This window comes from Glycine max, chromosome 6 (assembly GCF_000004515.6).
Source record: "Glycine max cultivar Williams 82 chromosome 6, Glycine_max_v4.0, whole genome shotgun sequence".
NCBI classification, from domain to species: Eukaryota; Viridiplantae; Streptophyta; class Magnoliopsida; order Fabales; family Fabaceae; genus Glycine; species Glycine max.
In genome coordinates, this window is record NC_038242.2 from 49,095,032 (window position 1) to 49,119,579 (window position 24,548).

At 29.7% G+C, this 24,548-nt stretch overlaps 1 protein-coding gene and 1 non-coding gene across 7 annotated transcripts; both read right to left on the reverse strand.

Annotated features, from left to right (window-relative positions):
* Positions 1–9,084: 9,084 nt before the first annotated feature.
* Positions 9,085–9,201, reverse strand: MIR171T (microRNA MIR171t). Its single transcript, NR_126689.1, has one exon. It is a non-coding gene; the product is annotated as a microRNA MIR171t (primary transcript).
* A 5,835-nt stretch (positions 9,202–15,036) lies between these two features.
* On the reverse strand, positions 15,037–23,960 carry LOC100793596 (zinc finger CCCH domain-containing protein 13). Of its 6 annotated transcripts, none has more exons than XM_041016742.1 (12): positions 23,285–23,420; positions 20,174–20,936; positions 19,990–20,056; positions 19,407–19,440; positions 18,536–18,677; positions 18,378–18,434; positions 17,490–17,587; positions 17,282–17,353; positions 16,883–17,097; positions 15,924–16,081; positions 15,473–15,673; positions 15,037–15,392 (listed from the first exon to the last, which is right to left on the reverse strand). In XM_041016742.1, the coding sequence occupies exons 3-12, from the start codon at positions 20,003–20,005 to the stop codon at positions 15,354–15,356; spliced, it is 1,032 nt and encodes a 343-aa protein (XP_040872676.1). In that variant the 5' UTR covers positions 20,006–20,056; positions 20,174–20,936; positions 23,285–23,420; the 3' UTR covers positions 15,037–15,353. The 6 variants fall into 6 exon arrangements, 5 of the variants coding, with proteins under 5 accessions (XP_040872676.1, XP_040872673.1, XP_040872674.1 ...); XM_041016739.1 differs by having other exon boundaries at positions 18,536–18,679; positions 19,408–19,440; positions 19,946–20,056; XM_041016740.1 differs by having other exon boundaries at positions 18,536–18,679; positions 19,408–19,440; positions 19,946–20,056; positions 20,174–20,865; positions 23,285–23,408.
* Positions 23,961–24,548: the final 588 nt, after the last annotated feature.

The window sequence follows — 24,548 nt, forward strand, 5'->3', positions numbered from 1 at the left end:
CAATGATGGAGAGCTTGAGCTTCAATGATGGAGAGCTTGAGCTTCATTCATGGAGAGATTCACTCAACACTTAATTACAACCGATTTAGTTACAACAGAGTAAATAAATCCCTTGACTATAACTTTTTCGATAAATTAATCAAACTTATTGATGCCAATAACCAAATTCCTTGATTATAACTATTTAAACAAATCAACAAAATCGGGTAGGTGGTTGATCTAACACGCGTAACTTAAAACCAAATATGCACTATTCAACCATTTTCATGAGCAAATCATTCACAATAATTTACAATACACAAGGAGATTAGTGTATAGCTTTGGGGACAATATATAACCCATAAAAAGCAAAACAAAATCTCAAATGAGATGAGATGTAAATTTTTTTTCGACTTGTTACAAGCAAATTCCACTCTGGAGGAATGGATTTTTTGCATCTTATTTTTTAACAATGAAAGCCTCAACTTTATTTTATTATGATTCTTTATCAAACAATTTCACTAGGTGGACTACAATTGCAACCACAACAACCATGGATGCAATCCTTTACGCAACGAGGGCCAGCGCAATGTAAACGATCACAATCTGTCTCGAATTCGCAATTGGTACATGCATCAGATGCATCCACAAAACCTGCAAAATTTGTTCACTCAATCACCCTTTTGTCAAAACCTTAATTAACACTTAACTAAAACAAAATTGTTTCATGAGAGCAAATACTCGACCATTTCACAAGATTTTGCATTACATGCAAACTACTCTAGATAATAAATTAATTCTTAGTAAATATAATTCTATACAAGAGACAAACAACTAAGAGGCCTAGTTCAGTTGGCTCAACATGATTTATAAGTGTTGTAAACCCCTGTAAAAAAAATACAAGAGACAAATAACAGAGAAGAATCGAGAGGAATACCAGTTCCAGATGCTATGAGAAATAAAATTATCAAGCAAGGAAACAACAATGAAGCTTTCACCATTTCGCGCCTTGATGTTGAAAGTGACATTCAATTCTTTTTTCTTTGATTATACAGAGTTTTATTTCTGAAGATTATTTATAATGATAAACAATTTTTTTTCTCATAATTAACGGTTCATTATTAAATATTTGAGGCAGATTTGGTTTTTATCTTTTTGATAATTTTAATCAAGGAATATAATTATTTTTTTTACATAAAAGTGCATTTAAAATGGAGAAACATTAAAAATATTTTTTTATGGAGTCTTCCTAATAAGTTCCTTATTAAGAAACAACAAATACATTATAATAAATTATTTGAATCATTTAAAAAAGTAAATATCAAATAATTTTACAATAGTAATTCTTACTTTTGTCTCCTTAATCAACACAGCCATTTATTAATATCCTTTTTAGTTTTTTAAAACCAATCTATAAAATAGTTTTTAAAAAATAAAATATAAAACACAAACACGGCTTTGTTATACCTAGTTTTTTTTGAGTAATGTTTTAAGATTTAATCTCGTGGAAGAAAAAATATGATTTGGATGAGAAATTCATTAAAGGTAATGAGTAGTGTTTTCTGGGTGATATCAATTGATGGATACTTCACATAAATGTCATAATGACCAAAAAATTACACCTTAATTATGCTTTTTTAGTAGGTATTGTTTATTCTTTAAGTCAAAAGTCTTAATGTTTGCTAAAATTCATTTATAAACTGGTTGAAAGTTTAAAAATGAGCTGAAAACTTATAAATTATAAGTTAAGTGTTGAAAAAATGAAAAAATTGGAAGTTGATGAAAAGCTTATAAGTTAATTGATTTAATTTAAAGTGTTTTGTAAGACTAGTTAATAAATTAGTTGAAAAATATCAAGATGATGTAAAATGACATATTTAATATTTATAATATTTGGATTTTATTTTTAATAATTTATCATCTTAAAAATTAAAACATTTTTTCTTTTATGAATGAAATCGATAAAATAAAAATTATGTAAGAAATTGAATTAGGTCATATAATTAAAAAAACATAAAACTAATTCAATAAATAATTGGAAAGTTGATATAATTAGGAAAAAAAATCAAATCTTAAGATATGATGTAACAATAACAATTGACGAGTTGATTGTGATGTGTAGGTAAAAACATAAAAGTAACTTATAAGGCAGTGAAATAAATTTATAAATTGTTTAAAAGTCTTAACAAAAATATTTTTTTATAATAATGTACTATATAATATTTGTTTAGAAAAATAAAATCTTTAAGCTTTGCGAATTGAGGTACACGGTTACACCACATTTTTTATATATGCAATGAGAAATTCATATTTTTAATCAATCTTGCGTTACGAATTGACTAGCTTACACTACATTGTAATAAAATATTAGTAAGTATCTTGTGCGGATACTTTTAAATATAAGAAAATATTTAACTATCTTTTTACTTATTAAAATAAGAATTTAATAATCATCATTATAATTTTTTTATATTATCATCCAATCATAAATCATACCATTAATATAATTTTTAAATCATATTGTTAATATAATTTTTAAGATAATAATTTAGATAAAAGTGAATATCATATTTCTGCATCATTTTATTTCGATTGACCCACATTCTCGTTCTACTAATAAATTTCTGCATCTCCACTCGCTATTGGTGCATGAAGTCCAATTTGTGTGTCCTCATCCTTTGTCAACACCTCCTTCCTGTATCGGTGCATCAAGTGCAATATGTGTGTTAGGTTAGTAATTTCTCACGTTGGAAATCAACAAACCAGTGTTGTTGTTTTGTTTGCAAGTCTCTTGCCCAGTAATCTTTGATTTGGGAAAATTGTTTGAGTGGGAGATGAATCAATTGACACAACATTAGAGAGGAAAGTCGGAAGGAAGTAAGTTTGAAAAATGAGAGGGTAGTTGGTGAAGTGGCTGTTGGAACTTCAAGGAAAGGGAAGATGAGAGTCAAAAGCGTAAGAGGAGGACATTTTTTTTTACTCAAATGTCCTTAAATTTTAACATAGATGACATGTAAAATTTTAATAACTTGGCACAATATTGTTGGATGCCACAGAAAAGGAGTCTGTGTTTGGGACAGGTGATTTGAGTCCTAATTAATAAGTATTTAAACTCATCCATTTATTTATTGATTAAGATTAATAATTTATAATAATTCACACACATCATATTCATCATCATGTTATCTCAATCATCATGTTATCTCAATCAATTAACTTAAATTTATGATTATTCATTTATAAATTTTAATTTTTATTAACCCTATCATATTTTGTTTTCTAAAAAACACACACTTATCATATTTTTTTAAAAAAAGTAACTAAAAGTATTAATATGTAATTATTGTTTCATTTATCGTTAGTACGTACGTAGTGTATAAGTTTGATTGCATTTAAAAATTATAAATATGTAATTATCGTTAATAATTAGTAAGAATTGAAAATAAATATTATAGATAGTTTACCATAACTCATATATTCTACTAAGTAAATTGAGTTAAATTTATTTAGTTGTTATCACTAATATGATGTATATAGACAAATTATTTATTTTTTAAATTGTAAAGTGAATTTCTCGCAAATTCTACCAAATTTTACAAAATTCAAAATACATGAGATTTAATTTTTTTATCCCCTGTTTCCTTGAAATTCAATCTTGAACCCATCTTATTTTGTAAGAGATTAGGAAATTCAAATTTACCTTCAACCTCTCTGTTGCAAATTTACCATGCCTACACACAAGATGATTTGGCCGCACACCTTCAATGGGTTAGTCATAATTCCTCCATTTTATTGTTTAGTTGTTTTAGCCTTCTATGTTTTCTTTTACCAAAACAGAAATCTTAGAATATAAAGGATCAAAGACAAAGACAAAGACAAAGACAATTAAAGCCTAATGTGAACCACACCCATTCTATGTGTCAACACAAGGGGTCCTAACTGAGTAGGGCAAACATGCCAACTGAGAAAAGTTTCTCCATGCATGGCACCATATTTGGCAAATCAGTTGGCACACGCATTGCCTTCCCAAATGGTACGCTTGAAATTGACTGTTCATTCCAAATCTATAAGCTTGTGAAGAATCTGATGAATCAAATGAGAGTAGGGATGAAACTCATTGACAGCGTTCTGGATGAGATGTAATGCGAGCTTTGGGTTCAATTCACATATAATGTGTTTGGAACTATCCTCCCACACCTTACAAAAAAAAAAAAAATCTCATTTTCCTAGACGAAACTGAAAACCCTAAGCAAGATGGTCGTGGAATTAAGTTCGAAGGATAAAAACCCTAATGTAAGTACTTGGATTATAGCACTTGAACTCAAAGCTTAGCTTCTGCTTTTAATGTAAAAAAATCTCAAGTATGCTTCCCTAGGAGCGCTATATATATTAACCTTACGGGCAGGGTGAATTAATATTTAGGCCCCAAGAGATTTAGGGAGGGAGATGGTCTCTCGATTCACCCAATGAGAGTGATTGTTTTCCCAGATGAAATGACAAATATAGTAATATTTTAAATTAAATTCTTTTAGAATTACTATAAGTTTTAAATGTAGATCAAGAAAACTCTGTTACTTGTATTATTCAAGAACTTATCTTCGTTGGATAAAAGAAAAAGAAAACATATATTTATAACCTATTGTATAATGATAACACTAAAATATGAATAAGGATCCATTTGAAAAAGTTTATTTAAACTTATCTTATGACAGAAGTATCTGTATCTGTATAAGTATGTGAGATAACTTACAAAAATAATTTATGATATATTCATAAATTGTTTTTAACTTATATATTTCAATAATCTCTTTATGATAGTTTATGAAAATAACTTATAAGTTATATAAAAACATTTTAATTACTCTTATTTTCTCTTTAATTATAAAACAACTTATATATAAATTAATGCACATGATAAATGTTTATTCAATAAATACTTAATTAAATTTTTTACTTAATTATGCTATTTTTTTACGAGTGTTACCTAAATATGTTCTAAATTCTTAGTATGAACCAGTAAAAAAAAATCTTATTATGAAAAGCACATTTTTAAGGGTGGCAAGTGGCAATAATACTCTTTAATCAACATCACGCACATATAGAGACACATTCGATAAGATGTTCGTAGTTGTCTATAAAGAGAACACAAGAGGATAAAAATGAAGGAAAGACCATTTCTCATCAAAGATTTCTTTTTCCCTTATTTGTTTGGGTGTAAATAGAGTGAAAGAAAATAAGGAAGAAGATAAGATAGAAATATTAAATTCCTACCATTTGTTTGATTTGAAAGTAGAAATAGGAAAGAGAGAAATTATTTCTCCGAGACTTAGCAGAAAAACACTTACCTTCTAACAAATTGTAGAATGGGAGGGAAAAATCTACTATCGCATTGTAATTTTCTTGTTTTTTTAAATATAATATAAAATATAACAAATAATAAATCTTTTTTACTGAAAATAATAATAGATTAAAAAATTAAATTGTTTTAACGAGTATAATATTTTTATATGATTTATTTTATTTCTTTCTACTCTCTTTTTCACTCTTCTAAAAAACCGGAAATAAATTTCTTTATTTCTTTTATTCTTATTTCTACTTATCTAAGCAACGTATTTTCCACTCTATTTTTATCCTTCATATTTCTTCCATTCTCTTAATTTCCTTTCTATTTCACTCTTAATCCAAAAGAAAATTAAAAAAATTCTTTATTTAATTAGTATAGAAAAATAATCTATTTGACTTAATTTCCTTCATTTAATTAGTATAGAAAAAATTCTTTCTATTTGTGGAGAGAGAATCAAATAAAAATTTAAAATTTGAATTGAATAAAAAATATTTTTAATAGTAATTTTTTCCCTTTATTTTATCAACTAAGTAAAAATATATTATCATACGTATACATTTTTCTAAAAAAAAAATCTCTCATAAATACGATAATTGGGAAGTCACCAAATAAAGATGACCCTAAATTTGTCTAATTAAATCCAAACGTATCTGCTTTGGTGGGCCTCATGATTATGATTTGTTAGGAGTCATGACAAAAGGTAGAAAGAGAGCAGGATTATAATCATAATCATCAACTTGTCGCAGCATGTAAAACCCATGAGTGGTGCTCTAATCCTTGACCCACGAAAATAAAAAGGAAGTTACATAGTGGACGTGAACAAGTAACAAGAATGATGAATCTATGATGCTCCTCTCACGTCATTAATTAATTGCTTAGATTGACATAAAGAAAGGTGTCAAGTATTTTATTAACTTTTAACATCAATATTCAATAAATATAGTTCCCTTACAAAGAAGGAACGAAAACTGGAAAAATCAATGGCCAACAGCTCCACCACAGATCAGCTAGCATCGAGCTAATAAAATTTCAAACCAAGTTAGGTTAGATTAAAATAATTTCCAACCTAATTTTTTTATCAACCCAACGATCTTATATTTTCTATTGACCTAATTAGGTCAATGCCTCAAGTTTGTCTCTTAAAATAGAGAAAATAAATCAGAAACCTTCCTTCTTTTACTGTAAACTATTAGTACAACAGTTAAACATATATAAACACAATACAAAAAATAAATAAAAATTAGAAGCGTGTGATCGAAAAATTCAAAACTGCACGTAGTGCAATTGACTGGTGGACCACTCGATTGGATGGCTTTCCCCTCTCCTCAAAATTGAACTTCCCTTCCCTCCATGTTGACCATAAAGTTAAGCCCTAATTAAGTAAGTCTCTTTTTCAATACTTTTTTTCTTCTTTTTATTCTTTTCAGTTTTTGCATGAGTTATTATTCGAATCTCAAAAGGACAGGATAGTTGGAGAAGCATCACAATTCACAATGCCTGCCCCGCCGCTAGCCAAGTATATGGGGACACAACTTAATTATGGTATAGAAATTAATGCAAAACACAATAGAAAGAAAGATTAAAGAACAAAAAAAATAGAAGTAAAGGGTACGTATCAGGCCCCACTTGAGTTTGCACTTCCAAGAGCATAGCTAGAGCTAGCTTCTTTTTTTTGTTTTTTTTTTCTTTTCTGAATAGTTCTCAACCATGAAGGATTGATTTGATTCCCATCATTAATTCTCCTTGTGTCCCCTCCCTGTTACCAGTCCTGAACATCATTCTCATTATTCTTCTCTCGCTTAAATATGCATGAGAGTATCCCTCACTTGTGGGACAACAACCCCCACCCCCTCAATATAGCAGAGAATTTATAGTTCTACGTGCATATATTTATTATTTGACATAACTGGCATCGACACCGGGGACATTAAGTGTTTCAGATGAGTAGCTAGAGAAGATGACATTAATTCTTTATACAAATGTACCGCTCAAGGGAGTGATTCATGTTCGGTATATCAACAAGTTTTACTTTAACTATTGTCGAAAGTCTAACATAACACTTCTTCTTAACCTAAGCTCGGGACAGGCTATGAAAATATATGTAGAGTTTTTAATAGGTTGTAAAGCTCATCACTTAAAAACTCAACCTTTGGTTTAAACTGGATTGAATGGTGTCAATGGAATGGTCTATATAATTAATCTTATCTAAACATATTGTTTCTTATTATCATATTGAACAATTTTACTTATTATCAATTGATCTTAAGTTAAAATTTAACATGATATGATATGAAAACTTATATATAATTCATCTTGGTTCTCGTATATTATAATAGGTTTATTGTTCTAGCAAATATCTGTGAAGAAGAGTGTTAGAAAATTCTGCATCGCTCGTTAGTCTGATTATATGATGAGGTGTTCAATTTTAAATTTAGATAGTAATTAAAATTATGATTTATTTTAGATTATATATACAAAAACTCTTTTACAAGGGTAGACTTAGACATACTTTATCATCTCTTTTGCTTATTGTTAATTTTTGAATTGCTATGTTTTTTTTTTTTCTAGGATTCTCTCTATTTTTTGTATAAAAGATAATGCAATAGAATAATGGATAGTGCAAGCTCTAATGGCCGACCTGATACGCCAATTTTACCTACTGCTGACGTTAATGAGCATTATGTTATGCATTAGTTTCTCATCGTATCAATATTGTTAAACTAGCAGCGTGCTTTGGAGGAAGCAGAAGATTTGAGTACTCGTGGGGTAGATGTTTTGGTTCCCAGGGTTAATTATAGAGATGTGAGAAGACAAAAGATACCGAATCTAGGTGGAGAAGAAAAGTTGGTGGCAAGTAACACTTGAGATTTTGTGACCAAGATCAATATCTATGCATCCTACCTAACACATATAGGCATACCGTGTTACATAACTCTTCTGCTTAATTAATAGTATATATATTTGTTAATTACACCTATTAACTACATGCTTGGATTTCTCTCTGAAAAAAAAAAACCACATGCTTGGATATATTAGAGTTTTCAAACTATAGTTTGAATGAATTTTTTCTTACAAACTAAGTTTGTAAAACAATCTTCATATTGCTTTTAATTGAAACTTAGTGTCTAGCCAAATGTAGGTGCGCAAGATAACTTTGAGGAAACCAAAACATATCAACCCAACTGAATTTAATGGACAAACGCAAAACAAATAAACCAAACATAGCCTTAAGTCTTCTGTTTAATTCATTCCTCTCGCGCCCTAATTCCAGTTTATCTGAGAAAGGGTCTTCTTTGGTTAGCTTTATTTTGATTGACACAATATGTTAGAATAGCTATAGTACTAATTCCACCGGCCAACTAAACTTAGATATACACATTATACATGTTTATATATGTGCGTATATATGATATATCTACTTTCACTTCATCACCTACATGTGGAGAAGCAAAGTTCTTGGCATAAGAAACAAAACAACCACATAAAGAGAAAACAAACATACAATTAACTAGAGTCAGCTTAGTGGTAGAAGTTAGAGTTTTTTACACAAAGTTCTAGGTTAATTTAAACCTTATTTTCACTATTATACACACACACACAGAAAAAACAGACATATATGTTTGAAAAGAAATATATAACTCAGAAAATTAATAAAGGACAATTAAGGGTAAAATTAAGAGAGAAAAGAATTAATATGAAGATTGAACAAATAACATGAGCATACCAGGGAGGATTTGAGATTGAGTGATGGAGATGGAAAGAAGTGCAAGATGAGATATTGACGCGGCTCAATTAAAACTACATGGCTTGTTTCATGTTAACCATGACTTCAAATTGAGGCGCGCCAATACCTTGATTTGTGCTTCATACAGCACTTCCCCCATCACCACATATGATCCTTAAGGACCTTGATTCTTTCTCCTTTCTCTATGTGTACCCCAGATGCTGATTATGCCACTTTTCACCACTCTTTGCTCCTCTTAATGATCTTGAAAGAAAGGAAAGACTTTAAAGAGGAAGCTATATATGTAAGAAGGGGTAGAATCAGTTTGGTTAATTTCCATGCACTGGTTGACTATAACCATTTTCCATCTTCCACGAAGCCACCAGCCACCACGTAGGGGCCCGTATTTCTTGCATTTAATTTTTTTGGTGCTTTTTTATTCCAGTGGCTCAGTTTGGCGAATCTTTACAAAATATAGTATTAGATTTTCCACACAACAGATAGATTTTTTTTTTCAAACCCGTTAGAATTGAAAACGATAGGACAAAGGATTTATAACCGTCAGACATACACATATTTCATTCGGCCAACAGAATCAACTCTCTTAATACACAACATATACTCATTTATTATTTTTTTAGTTTAATTTTACTATATTAAATATTTTTATATTAAGTTTAATTAAAAAAATTAATTAATTTTCATTTATTTGCTGGCTATAATAAATGCTTTTTGTGCATATGGGTGGAGTTTGAAGTAAATGCAAAACAAAAAAAAAAATATAACTTTTTTGAATAAGTAATGAAATCTCTTCAAATGATCCACCTCAACATTTACCTTAGTATCTTTAGATTGCATAATTTTAGTAATGGAATTAACAGAAAATATATAATATATTATAAAAATATTTATTAATTGGCAATTGAAATTAATATATATATATATATATATATATATATATATATATATATATATACTCTTTGGTCCTTAATATAAAGTAATTAAAAAATAGAATTACAGAGAACAATAAAAATAAGTAAGTTTGTTGGTTTTATTGTTTTTTCTAATATTACTAATGTAAAAATATTTTATCTTTATTAGTAATTATTAACTTATTATTGGTGATGTAAAAATATTAATTAAAGTCTAAGAGTATTATGTATTACTACCAATAAAAAATATTTTATCTTATATAATTGTTTTATTCACAAAAAAGGAAATAATTGTTTTAAAAATTTAAATTTTTTTGAGGCATTAGTAATTGGAGTCTTAAGCTATCGCTTCACTAGACTTATTAAACGATTTATGACCATGTTTTTTGTTAGTGGAGAAAAAAAAAATCAGTGATAAAAAATGATGGGCTTCTAAACCCAAAAAGTATTCATAAAAACTACTAACGTTTATCTGCATCAAAGAGACGAGCGCAAACTAGAATCTGCACCATATCAAATCCTAATTTAGTCTATATGACAAATTAATCCATTGATATATTTTTTTATGAAAGTGATAATAATCGTTGAGATTTTGCCAACTTCCATTAGATTGTAGACACTTATAAATAGTTTTTGTTAAAAAAAAAAAGACACTCAGCAATAGCTTAGATAATGTATAGAAATATTTATTTGATGAAAATCATAATTGAACATCTTATAGTTTATCAAATGATAATGACTAAAATAAAAAAATAAAAAATGATAATGGCTTTCAACGAATGGGACCTATTTTAAACTTTTTAAAATGCAGAAAGACTTCATTAAAAAGATTAAATTATAAGAAATCATTTAAATATTTAACAAACTACAAGGTTAATTAAATAATTTAAATTTCTAGTATTTTTTTATTTCAATTTTTGTATTCCAAGTTTAGGAACACTTGTTAGCATTTGTCTTATAATAATTACTTTTTTTTACAAGGATATCATAATAATTACTTGAAAAAATCATATTAACAATAATTTTTTATTAGTTAATACTGTAAAACAATTTACATTGACAATGCATATAAATTAAACTTACACACATGAATGATGATGCAATAATATTTTTTTCCATGTGATTACCATAATTAGGGTTTCTCTTTGGTTCTACCTCAAGATAGTCAATAAGATTTGATCTTTTGGATTAAGTATGTGATTAATCTTAGGTTTAAAAGCTTTTTTTTTTTTTTTGTTCTTACATTGTTACACCAACTTTTTGAGTTTTTTGGTTTGAAGTTTAATTATACTTCAAGTTTATTATGCCTTTTTAAAAGATGTATTATACATAAATGGAAATCAAATCTAGCTCTCCCCACACGATAATATCAGAACTTCATTTAATTTGTATTAGGGTTAAGTACTCGCTGATAAGCTCATCCAAATAATAGCAAAATGATTTATAACTATCTATTGCATTAAGTAAGCTCAAATAAACTGAAATTCAACTTTTTCAACCTTGTACCTACACTCCGGCGAAAAATTAGGTGGTAGTTGAAACAGACATTAGATGAGCATAGCCCTAGGGCCTGCCACATAGTATAATTTTTATTCACGTTTTATTTTTAAATGTTGCCCATGTAGATATTAATTAAAATTGTTATGAACTGCACCAACCACTCTGGACCACTGACAACACGACGATGCCTTTTAACAGTTGGAGAATATAAATTGAGGTCTCTGAATTTATGATTTTCACTCAGTAGATACCCTACCCATCCGATTCTAAGCCCTAAACTTGGCTCTAGGTTGCTTACTCGAGTCCTAACAAGGGACCACTTTATAAGAATTATGTCTCAGTTCTTATCATAAACTTTGAAATATGTTCGTGAAGACACGGATATGGCATGCATCACGAGGTTTAAATACAAATTTTGTTTATCTTCATTTGAGAAAATATAAAACATGAACATCAAATACAAATTTTGTTTATCTTCATTAGAGAAAATATAAAACATCAACATCAAATACAAAACTAATCATCATTAAAAATATAATTTTTTTTCTCACGTGCCACATCAATTTTTAAAAATTCTATTAACTTTTTACTCTAATAGTTAACTTCATTTGGGTTCCACACATTACTCCACATGTTTCTAATTTTATATTTTAATATTTTTATTTTAAAATGATAATTCATTTGTATATTTTCTTTTAAATCATAAATATACCAAAAAAAAATATATGTCGTTCTTGAAGCTTAATTATTTTTTGGAAAAATAAAAATTAATAAAAAAAAAAGAAATACATTACATTAATTCTGGGTTCACAATAAATTAAAAATGAACAAAAATACGTCATAATAAATGTCTAATTAAATTTTAATTAGCTTTTTTCTTTATGCATGGAATATGTTAAAATGTGTTCCACCAAATTTGTTTGAAATTGTCAAATGCATTTTCTTTTGAAGCATGTGTACTCTTATTTCAATATATTTTTCAACATCAAAATGATGACCATAAGTTAATGAAAGGTTGACATGTCATATTGTCTAAACATCATATATAAAAATGCTAATTATTACTATGTGTTGTTCATTCTCAATTATTGGTGCAAGACGCATATATTATATCTTTCTTTTATTGTATTCACTTGTCAACCACATATGACCACTTATCATTACAACTTTAGATTAGAGCACTTCAGAAAAAGAAAAAGATCACTCGACATCCTTTCTACTTGATTGTTGGGGCAAATAATTATCTCTTTTCTCGTAGCCCATTGGATCATCTTCACAAACTTAGCTCATTTAGGATATATACCATCTACTAGATATTATTATCCCATATTATACTGGTTTCATTAACTGGATATTACCCCATTGGAGTTTTTTCCATGCAAAACGTCGTGAAACAAATTAGATTGATTTAAGATGCATTATCAGGTTGCATGCATATCTCGTGCGACTCATTTTGTCTTCCCCAACGATTGCATCACTTTGATTCCATTGTCCGTTCTTGTTATGATCAGTCTTAACATCCACCCTGGAGATGCTCTAAGAGTCACCAATGGATTAATATTAGTTTTTGCGTGCTTTGCCAGAATATCAGGAACCGTGTTGCCTTCTCTAAGAGTATGAGTAAACGACATGCTTCATGCATGAGATTTTAAGTTTTGAATCTTAGCAATCAAAAGGACATATGCGTCAGGGATGTCATTGTTGAATCCCTTATAGATTTATTGATTTATTTATTTATTTTTGTGTGTGAGAATTTAATTTTCATCCACGTTCACGCTCGCTTAGTGAAAAATATGAAAGTTGTGATTTTAAATATAGTTATAATAAAAGAACAAAAACTTTTATTTTCTTCTGAAAATAAGATATTCTTAAATAAAAAAAACATGAAATTAACTCTTTTTTTTTTCTAAAAATAAGGCATCGTCATAGTTAAAAATCATGGAACTAACTCATCATATATAAAAATCACCAAATTCTGACAAGTTTTAAAGTAATAAATTTTATACATTTAACTATAAATTATCAAAGTTAAAATTATTATTTAAGATAAATTTGATTGATTGACATTATAAAGTTTATTTATTTACAGTAACAATAAAAATGCACAGAAGTTAAATTTTATTCTAAAGTTAATAAATTTATTATATATATAGTCAATAAATTTATCAAATTGTGATAAGATGGAAACGTAAAAAAAAAATACATTATCATTTTATACACTATTTATTCTTAATCTATTTTTTTTAAAAATATATTATGATTTAATTATAAATAATAATATATGATATAATTGTTTATTTTTATAATAATTATTTTAAAAATTATATTTAAAATAATTTTTGCATTATTGAAAAAAATCTACCATTGTGTGCGCAGAGGAGAGCCTTGAAAAAAAAACTAAACATAAATTTTCATAATTTTTTTCCTCTATTTTGTACAAACAGCTTTAAAATTCAGATTTTTATTATAATTTTTGTCTGACGAACTGCCCTATAAAACAGAAGCCATAATTAGGCAAGCCACTTCTTCTGCAAACTAATCCCAAATTAATATAAAGTTTTGGAGACTAAAATTTGTAAGATTCTTAAATTTTAAAATGTATCAAATTAAAAACTTTAAGTAAAATTCGTCAAAAAATAAAAAATCAAAGAGTAAAATGTGCAATTAAATTCAGATTTATTGATTCCAAAAAGTGTTATGGGCATAACGTGTGCCATCATTAAAGAACTAGAAATCTTCATTTTTCCATCTGAAATGCTGTTTTTCATTCCTAAACAAAATCTTTCTGTCACTTTTTGTCCTTTTCTTTTTTAAAGGATAATATATAAAAAATAAACTCCTATTTTAAAACCTAAACAAAATCTTCCAGTCACTTTTTTCTCTCTCTAATACAAACAGCTTTATATTTTAGTTTTTTATGTTTATTTTTTCTATCAATTGCATATAAAATCAAAAGCGATAATTAAGTAAAGCTATTTCTGTTTGCAAACTAACCAGAGATGAATATAAGTAAAGTTATCAATTTATTTTTTAGAAATCTTCATTTTGTCATTTGAAATGGGTTTTTTTTATTAAACTTTTCTCTTTTTCTTTTTTAAAATACAAACTACTTTATAATTCTGATTTTTATTTTTTCCTTATCAATTTGCACATAAAACAAATAATTTAATTAAAATGTACTAAGAGACAGAATAAAATATTTTTATACTCTCCTAATAAGTTTGTTCACGTTTGTTCACGGTTATAATAAAATTTGAAGTTATATACTTATATGTAAGATAATTTCTAATTGATTGAAAAAATCAAAATTGAGTTTATTTTTACACTATCCAACCGAAGAAATAAAGTTTACAGTCAAAAAAAAATTTGTAGGATGCAGAACATTGCATGTTATAGATATAAAACTTCGTACCCCATTGCCCAGAGACTCTTCGCTATGCGAAGGTATGGGGAAGGGATATTGTACGCAGCCTTACCCTTGCATATGCAGAACATTGCATGTTATAGATATGGTACTCTAAAAAGAAATTCAATAACTAGATCTGGAAAACCAAATATAACCGTAGAGAACAGAGGATTACATTTACAATCACATCAAGTCCAACAGAAAATAGACAATCAGCTTAAGCACCACCACAAATATGGCATGTATGCATATCAAGGCCATAAAATTTATCATCAAAATAAAATGTATCATTAGATCCATGCAAGTCTTCTGTTTCTTGTTCTACTATCTTGAATCCTACCCTCTACTTTCAAATACTCCTGTTCAAGATATTGACGTTTTCAACAACTACCTTCAAGCCACCAAAAGAAAGTTAGAAATTGCCAATATTAATTAGATGAAACCATACGTGCACCTGCTGCCTCTTCATCAACCATCCACATCAACATTCTCGTCGTTACCCTCATACTGCACAAGAAGTTAAAGTGCTCTTACAAATGTTTGTTACAAGGGCTTAAAGGATGTAAAATATGCACACAAGAACTAACCTGCGAATAATTGCTACGAGGTATCAAAGCTGGGGGAAGCATAAGTGGCGCACCCTTCACCTTATATGCCGCTCCATTATAATTTTCCGTATTTGCAGTTTCATAGATATCATTTCCATCATAACGTTCAATATCAACGTCCTCATCAACCACATGAGCTGCCATGCTGGTTGATGGCGCTTCAATCCTGGGTTGCTTCAACTGCATATTGATGGTGAAGAATGGAAAAGGTCATTTTCAATGACAATAGTCAACTTCAGGAATCTTATTCAAGGCAAATTAAGATGCGCTGCTTGATGTATGAATGAAACAAAAAAAAGGATAAAACCATAAACACAATAAAACAACCTTTATTTTTCATTATGCCAGACTGCTAGTAGAGGCTGAACTACAATGGAATTAATTAAATTTGTATGTTTTCTGAAAAAAGGTTGTTAGAAGAACTCCTTACTCCTTTCTTGTGCTTGCCTTCAAGATCTAGAGATCTAGTAACTTCAGTTCCATTGTCTGGAGTACCAAGAGAGTCCTCATTCAATTGATCAGATAAATTCCAGCGAGAACGCTTCCTAGTTCTAGCTGTCTCAACCAAATGCCCATCTTTTGATCTATCTGCATGCGTTTTACAAAGATATTAGCATGAATAACAAAAATGCAATTACAACAACCAACTTGTGAACAGATTAAAACAAAAAATAATGAATCATATTAACAGAGCAAACATAACAATAAAGTCACAAGAATTGACAGCAAATGTCCCTTGTCTCCAAATGAAATTATAGGGATGTGATATGCCAGTAAGCTAATGATCAAAATAGTATCCAAATTTAATTATCAAGCAGTATGTCACATCTGTAGCATAAAGCCAGCAAAAATTTAATATTTACAACTAGGTAATACAAACTAAGCTATGCACATTAACAGAGCAAACATAACAATAAAGTCACAAGAATTGACAGCAAATGTCCCTTGTCTCCAAATGAAATTATAGGGATGTGATATGCCAGTAAGCTAATGATCAAAATCGTATCCAAATTTAATTATCAAGCAGTATGTCACATCTGTAGCATAAAGCCAGCAAAAATTTAATATTTACAACTAGGTAATACAAACTAAGCTATGCACATTAAAAGGAAATAAGCATCACACTAGGACCAGATGAGACTTTTCCATTTATAATTGACCATTGAATAGCGAACTCAAAAGCTTGAGGTCAACTCTACATTATTCTTCACAAAATAAAAAAGGTCACAGATGCTTGGTTATTGATTGTAAGAACATATCCATCCCCCCACTAAGTTGAAAGAAGTCGTCAGTTTTGATTTTGAACCTCCTGATGTTTCACTAAATAGTATTTCTGGAATTCAAACAGTTAAACAAAACCAACATCACTACATTTTCCATAACTACTACCTTGTTTCAACTCTTCCAAAGCATCACATTCAATATGCAGCCTTCTTCTGTGGAAAGATGCATCATTCTGCTCCACATTATGTTTAGCGATTGGATGAAGACCAGTATTTTCACCATTGCTTAAAATATCAATGCTTAAATCTTCTTCATTGGCACCAATTCTAGAAATGTCTGAGAAAAGCTGATCTCCAAACCTTTGAAGTCGGACTTGTGATCTTTACATAAAATTATGAAACAAAAATTGAATACAACGGCATGCCACAATATATATATATATATATATATATATATATATATATATATATATATATATAAAGGAAATGAAGCACATCAAAAGACAATTAAAGCATACTACAAGTCTGCAAAGCAAAGTAAATTGGGGAAAAAAATGTAACTTGCCTCTTCAGTTCATCTTGTAACTCTGACATATGATTGTGCACTCTTACAAATTTCCTTACTCTTGAAGTAATTCTGAATTTTTCAGAGAGAACAAAGAGAAAGGAAATGATAGGAAAGGGAACATCATTATCAAGAAATGCCAACATAATGGAGACGTCTAACAGTTAACACAAATTATCAACATTTGCATAATGAAACATTCCAGTACCTTTTGCACTCCTCATCCTCTTTGGATAATTGACCTTCAAGTTCCCGAATTCTAGAATTAAGACTATCCACTTCTTGAACATTCTCATCAAGGAAGACCTTCAAAAATATGCATTTCTACATCAGAAATCAAAGCATGATTTGAATTTAATTACAACACCAAAGGTTAATTAGCATTAGCTCAAGAAACAGGATTTTTTTCGCATTTAATTTAGGGAAGTGGATTCAATGGTGAATCTCATTAATATTCTCAAGACATCATATGAAACAACACTTCAATATCAGTACCAGAATCAAACTTCAAAACAAAGATTTGTCAGACAAATCATATTTCATATATTTTGTATAGTTTTGAAAAATAGCAGAGCATGACAAGTTGATAACTGCTACAATACTTACTGACTTAATGCCTATCATTATTTAAAGAACTATTCACATAATTACAGTCAGTACATACATTTACATTTTACACTCCAAGGGTCAAGAGAGAAATATATATTAATTCTTAAAACACGATAAACAGAGTGAGTGATAGAGGATATATCAGAAGCTACTCTAAGATCATTAGTTAGCAAGTGATAGTTATTGGCACCAAGGAATAACAAGCTGAGATGGCTAGTGAAGATAAAGTACAAATCTCAACAAATTAAAAACTAAAACCTAGTCAATTCCTTAAAAAGACAGGAAGCATCATAATTCATTATGCAACAAAATCAAGGAATAAGTTTCAGAAGAAACCCTTCAGTAAATGATTTGGAAGTCCACAGTACACTTATGAAAAAACTAGGTGTTAAACATTAGATAACCAATATTTTTAACAGACAAACTAACAAAGACAAAACACAAGGATAACCTGAGAAATGCAAATATAAGAGATAAAAAAACTAACCTCTAGCTGGAATTTTCGGTTCTGAAGAGTGCTGATATCTGAATCTACTTTCTTCAGCTGCACACAGTTCCATGTATAAAAACAAACATGCAATTTTACATAACAAACAAGGGAATTTTACACATTTGTGAAAGAAAGATTTTACAGAATTTCCAAACCTTCTCCTCAAGATTATTCCTAGAACCAGAGGAAAGCAATTTTCCTTCTTTAACTCGATCTTGAACTCTATCTGAGACTTTCAAATTTCCAGAAACATCACTTTGGCCAGTAATATCCTGTTTTCTCCTATATCTCCTGTCACTGCAACAGCAATTAATGATATTTATTTATTTTAGACTAAAACATGGATAAGGATCTGAAACAAAATGAAATAACATTTTGTTTTGAAAAGCAAAAGAAATAATATTATATAAAGCCAAACTGGCAAAAGCAGTGACTGTTAAAATGAAATAACATATTAATAAATTAAAGTTTGCTCCAAGAAGGGCATATTCCAGTTTTTAAGTGCCTGGAAAGTGAGAATGGAATTTAAATTTCAATTCAAGATATGGTTAACCCTATATAAAAAAACACCTTTAAACAACAAGGCTGTCATGCCCACAGCATGTGACTACTATGAAAAATAATTGTGAAGATTAATATCAAAAGCCAACAAAAATGGAAACCTCATATTCATCATCGCACAATTACACAGTAGAAAATTTCATGGCACACAAAATACAGTCACTTTTGGTTTGCTCAGCATATGTTCTTTTGAACTTGATCATCTCTTATCTATTATTCACAAGGCATCAAGTCTCCCCCTATCCTTCTCCATTTTCCCTCCCCTTTTCAAAGGCTGCCTCTCCCAAATCAATGCAAATTCCTTCTCTCTAAATGGAATTATGAAATTAACAGTTTTATCTCTTAAATATAGCATATTTTAATTTTAATATACATTTACATGCAAGAAGAACAATAATAGACAGTCAATGCCAACAAAAACTAAAGGATGCATACAAAATTATCAATGATTCATGATTAATTTACCTTTTTTTCTCCAAAGATCTTGTAGGACTGTATTCTGCAATTTTTAATTCATGGAACATTAGGAAAACAGCAGGTGCAAAATCATTAGGTAAAGCAGCATGTGCATATCTCTCTCTTTGGTATGTGCATCAACATAAAACATAAAGAGGCATGATCTTGTGCGTAAAGAAATAAAACTACATACACAAATGCATACTCCCATTTATGCCCGGTTAAACAGGTGCAAAACTTCATAGTGAAGCAATGAACATTGTTCATAGCTTAAAGAAAATTGGAGGCATAATAGATAAAAATAAGTCATGCCTCTACAACTCTCTTGTTTGATGTTCTATGAAAATCTAGAAAATGGTTACATCAGACACATTCAAGGTTTGAAGAATGAAGGCATCAGCCTCAGAACATGAAACATAAAATAGCAAATGGAGAAATAAAAATCAAATACTTAAGTGACAGAAAAGCTGGACCTCCCTGGTACAACTAATTAAGAAATGATACTAAAAATAAGGAGCAAAAAGAAGTATAAAGATGTTGTGTCTGACCACGGATGATCTGGCGGCCTCTAGTATCTGGAGTTGGTGAGTACCTTCGAGGAGATACATGCCTTCTGTCAAGTTTATCCCTCAAGTCATTATCTAAATAGTCTCTCCTCCCTGGAATATAAAAAAAAAAAAACAAAGCTCCATTATTGCAAACTAATATAAAAAAACCAATAAACATTCCAGAAGATACAAACAGAACGCATAAAATGATAACGAAACCAAGCTTACCATTAACAGGAATAACAAGAGAAACATAATAATGAATAGTAATAGTGCCTCCCACTTAAGAGCAAAAACGCGGATAGAAACTAGCACCCTCATATTATGACAGATATAGTAAAACCCACACATGTAGCTTATACTTTGTTTGGAGTGTAATCAGGGTACCAATGGATTAAGAACATTTCACATCCCCAACTTGTTGAGAGAGGTAAGATATAAAATAGAATCTCAAATGTAGAGATATATCCAAGATGCTAAAGAAATAAAAATCCATCAACAAGCTATCAGATTTGATTTCTCCTGACATAATCTCCACTAATCCATTTTTCCTGTGCCCATGTAGCCATACCATATCCAGAAGTATCAGCCAAAAGGAATAGTATAAGCTCCATACACTCAAGCAGTAGAAATTTTAAATGAAATGATTGGGAAATTTGCTGAACTTGCTTCTGATCAAAACATGATGCTAGCAGACAATCCACGTAAGGCTAATCATGATCTCAGATAACACTGTACTTCCACAGATTCAAGGAATGAAGCATAAAAAACATGGCCAAGAAAATACAATTTCATGAACAACACCAGCATTGCCTTTAAAACAAACCAATCAGCAGAATGCCTTCTGAAGAATCTCTCATCTATAATGAAATATCCATACTCCTGGAAATGCAACATCTCAACAAGATAATGTGATCATCCTATCATTGAATAAATTAATCTGGCATTAATCCCATATGCCATTTGTTATTGCATATCTAAGCTTCCGTATCTGCTTACATAGAATCAATGGACATATGGACCAGTCTATCAGATAAGTATCTCAGTGTTTTTAAGAATATGGCATTCAGCTAAACAAATGGAATAACAGTGTAAATAAAACATACTGGGGGCATAAAAAAATAGTTTACAGGAAATGCTTTGAAAGTGGCAACACATCTCTCAATAATTTATAAATTTATTTTCTTACATATTTCTCTTAGTATATTATCTTCATATGCAATGCTTTGTTTTCTATAATTAATCAAATTTCACATGCAAGTTCAGCATGTTATCACAAAAATGGGATTAAATTCAGACTCCCTTCCATTTAAAACAGCATCACATGAATAACAGTCATATACAAACAAAGAAAGACATAGCATTAGTGGACTCCAAGCACATATATACAAGTCACCTATATCTGCAAGAAGAAAGATGGTGAACTCTTCAAATGTGTGTCAATTTTTCATTCTGCAACATTGTTTTGAACACAACAATTCAAAAAAGAAATATAGCTTGATACTGGCATAAGAAGGAAGTATTAAAACCAGGTTCAAGGGTAAAGCTATAAAATTGCATGAAATTATAAGTTCATAACAAAAAAGAAAGAAGACTGCTTTGATGGACATGAAATTAGCTAGCAAGTAAATATAAATGCTCTGCTCGGATTCAATGCCCTGCACTCAAGGGTGGGGTTATTGGAGGAAAATTCCTAGGAGGAAAACCAAGACTAGAAAGTGGCTGAAGCAGATGCAATAAATACAATAGTCATACTTCAAAATCCACTGAATAGTTGAAGTGAAAACTGATCATTGAATTACCGTTATGATGCATATCAAACTAATGAATTTATTCATTCAATGATTTAATTTAAAGAGAAAAAAGTAGCATCATGAAGGTAAAAATAAAAGTATTGCCTCGTAATGCTACAAAAAAACTGGAAAAAGAAATGGATTATGTTTATGATAATGAATACCCAAAAAGCTAAAATTTATTCTATTGTAATCTCTACTCCCAAAAATAAACAAGAACAGAATATTATAAGAAAACAACAATGGAATGATGGCAAAAAGCATCTCCAATATGTTACCCCACTTTTGCCCAAGAATAAGAATTGCTGATCCCCCTAATGTAATGGGTGTGAGTTTGAAGTTATAGATGTTGTAAACATGATTATATTAGTGTGCAGTAATGATGGCAAAAAGAGTCACACGAGTGGAAGAAAGTCATGGACATGGATGGAATAAAATTGATAGATGACATATGAACAATTAGTGCACATGGGCAGGATAGAGTCAATTAAAAAGTGGCAAAGAGATTACTTATAAATAGAAGAACTACTATAAAGTATAAACTGAGCTAACATATCAACAAGAAAATGAAGTGACCACGGAGGAGGATAATGATTATTAAATCATGGATATGATAATTTGAAACACAGTATTTAATATTCTCAAAAAACTTGTATTGCATAACCGTCCCGTCCTTATTGTCAAGACTCACATTATTTTTTCAAGCAAACTCCAAGCAACATAAATTGCGACACAAAACCTTTAGTTTTAAAAAAGCTCTATGATACTTAACAATTAACAAATGGCAAATCGGGGACCATATTGTCAATCACTTCTTTCTTTTCTACACAGTTTCCTTGCTGATAAAGTTCTACTCAAATAAAACACCTCAACACCTTCAAACACAAAGAAGCTTCTTCCTTCACTCACAAAAACTGTTTACCTCACATAACCTGCCATTCTCTTGTCCAAGGGAAAGTTTTGGAGTAAAACTTTGGAGGTAAAGGAAACAGAGGACAAATTATTTCTAATGTATAATAAATATTTTTAGTTTGATATATTTTTTTAAATGAAAGAGAAAAAAATGATAGATTAACATAAATGGAATGTTCTAACACCCCAGTGCCCGGAGGCTTCCCGCTATACGAAGGTATGTGGGAGGGTTATTGTACACAGTCTTACCCTTGCATATGCAAGGAGGCTGTTTCCGGATTCCAAACCATGACCAAATCGTCACCAAGGCACAACTTTACAAAAATTAAAATAAAATAAACTCCTAATTTATTTTTATAAATACTAAAAATATATTTCTCTTAATTTAAAATTGAAAAAATTGTCCCCCGTTACTTTTCCTCCAAACCCATGTTCTCAGACATATTGTAATCTAGGGCACTTACCCATCAAAACACCAACCAAGTAAAAAGTTATCACAGTACCCACCAAACATCCCTCAACTAATATCAACTTACCTCAATTCACATGATATAGACTCAACTAAACAATTAAATAATAAAATAATAAAACTATAGTAGCACTATATGAGCAATGCAAAAATATAAAACTATACCACTATACGAGGCAGAGAATCGTCGAAGCTCGGCACTCCCATGCGCGAAGGAGCAATTATGGCGATTGCAGCGACCTCTCTGATACAGAACGCATAGCTTCGTCTTGAACTGCTTCCGTTCAACCATCTTCAACTATTTTTGTGTCCAAATAAATGATTCGATTTACGAATATTCAATTCAATATGAGAGGCTTCAGTTCCTGCGCGAAGAAGACGGAACCATAAATCCCGCGTTTCGCAACATTGCGTCGTCCTTGCTGAGAAAATGTGAATCTCAATTTGTAACTGTGACGTTTTCGATCATTCTATATCCTTTGGTTGTCTCTTTAAACCCTCAAACCCTAACCAAAACCGTGCAAAAATCAGAATGGAAGATTGAAAGAGAAAGACATAGGAGACAGATTTGGTGGAGAAGGCGACGCGGCACGGCGGTGGCGGTGGCGGCGCAACGGCGGAGTAGGATCCACGGAGAGATGGAGAAGGAAGGAAGCTTGGATGTATCTCGTTTTCTTGAGAGAGTGAGAGGCTGAGGCTGGTTTTTTTCAGAAAAATAAAAGTTGGATGAATTATAGAATGACACTGCTACCCATACTTTTGGACAGCTGTCAAAATTTCAATTGAGGTTAGATGAGTAATTTAATTGTACATTAATTTATATAATAGTGAGAATTACATTCACATATCTTATCCATTGAATTAGACAAAATTTGTTAATCACTCTTAGTAAGGGGAGACTATTGATAATAAAGCTATAATCTTATCAACTCCTCACAATTTTATAATTGGTATATATTGACTAAATAAATAATTGATAGAAAATTATTTTAGCTTGATAAATAATTTTGAGAATATATATATATATATATATATATATATATATATATATATATATATATATATATATATATATATATATATATATATATATATATATACTTGCATAAAGAAAATTTTATTAAATCAAGTGATTGGACATACATAATTATTGTGTTAAGTTAAGGTTGAATTATTTAAGTACTATTCGAGTTTAAGTTAAACTTCGACTTAGATAGTTTTTTTTTATGAATAGGAGAATTAAGATAAATTTTCATATGTATAATAATTTTATTTGATTTGAACAAAATTGTTTCCTATAAAAAAAAAAAGACATGTAATTTCTTACCAAAACATTCTTAAAATTACTCTATACTTACTTGAATATAATGATTAACTCTCAAAAATCTAATCGTCACATTCTAATATGTAACAACAGATAAATGTGGTA

Excerpts from the sequence above, each read along its gene's own strand:
- LOC100793596 (XM_006582301.4), bottom strand. The coding sequence starts at position 23,411 with ATGGTTGAACGGAAGCAGTTCAAGACGAAGCTATGCGTTCTGTATCAG. Across the intron at positions 19,441-19,945 it reads AGGCCGCCAGATCATCCGTG|AATACAGTCCTACAAGATCT; the intron begins GTCAGACACAAC and ends TAAAAATTGCAG. Across the intron at positions 17,354-17,489 it reads GAGGATGAGGAGTGCAAAAG|AATTACTTCAAGAGTAAGGA; the intron begins GTACTGGAATGT and ends TGAAAAATTCAG.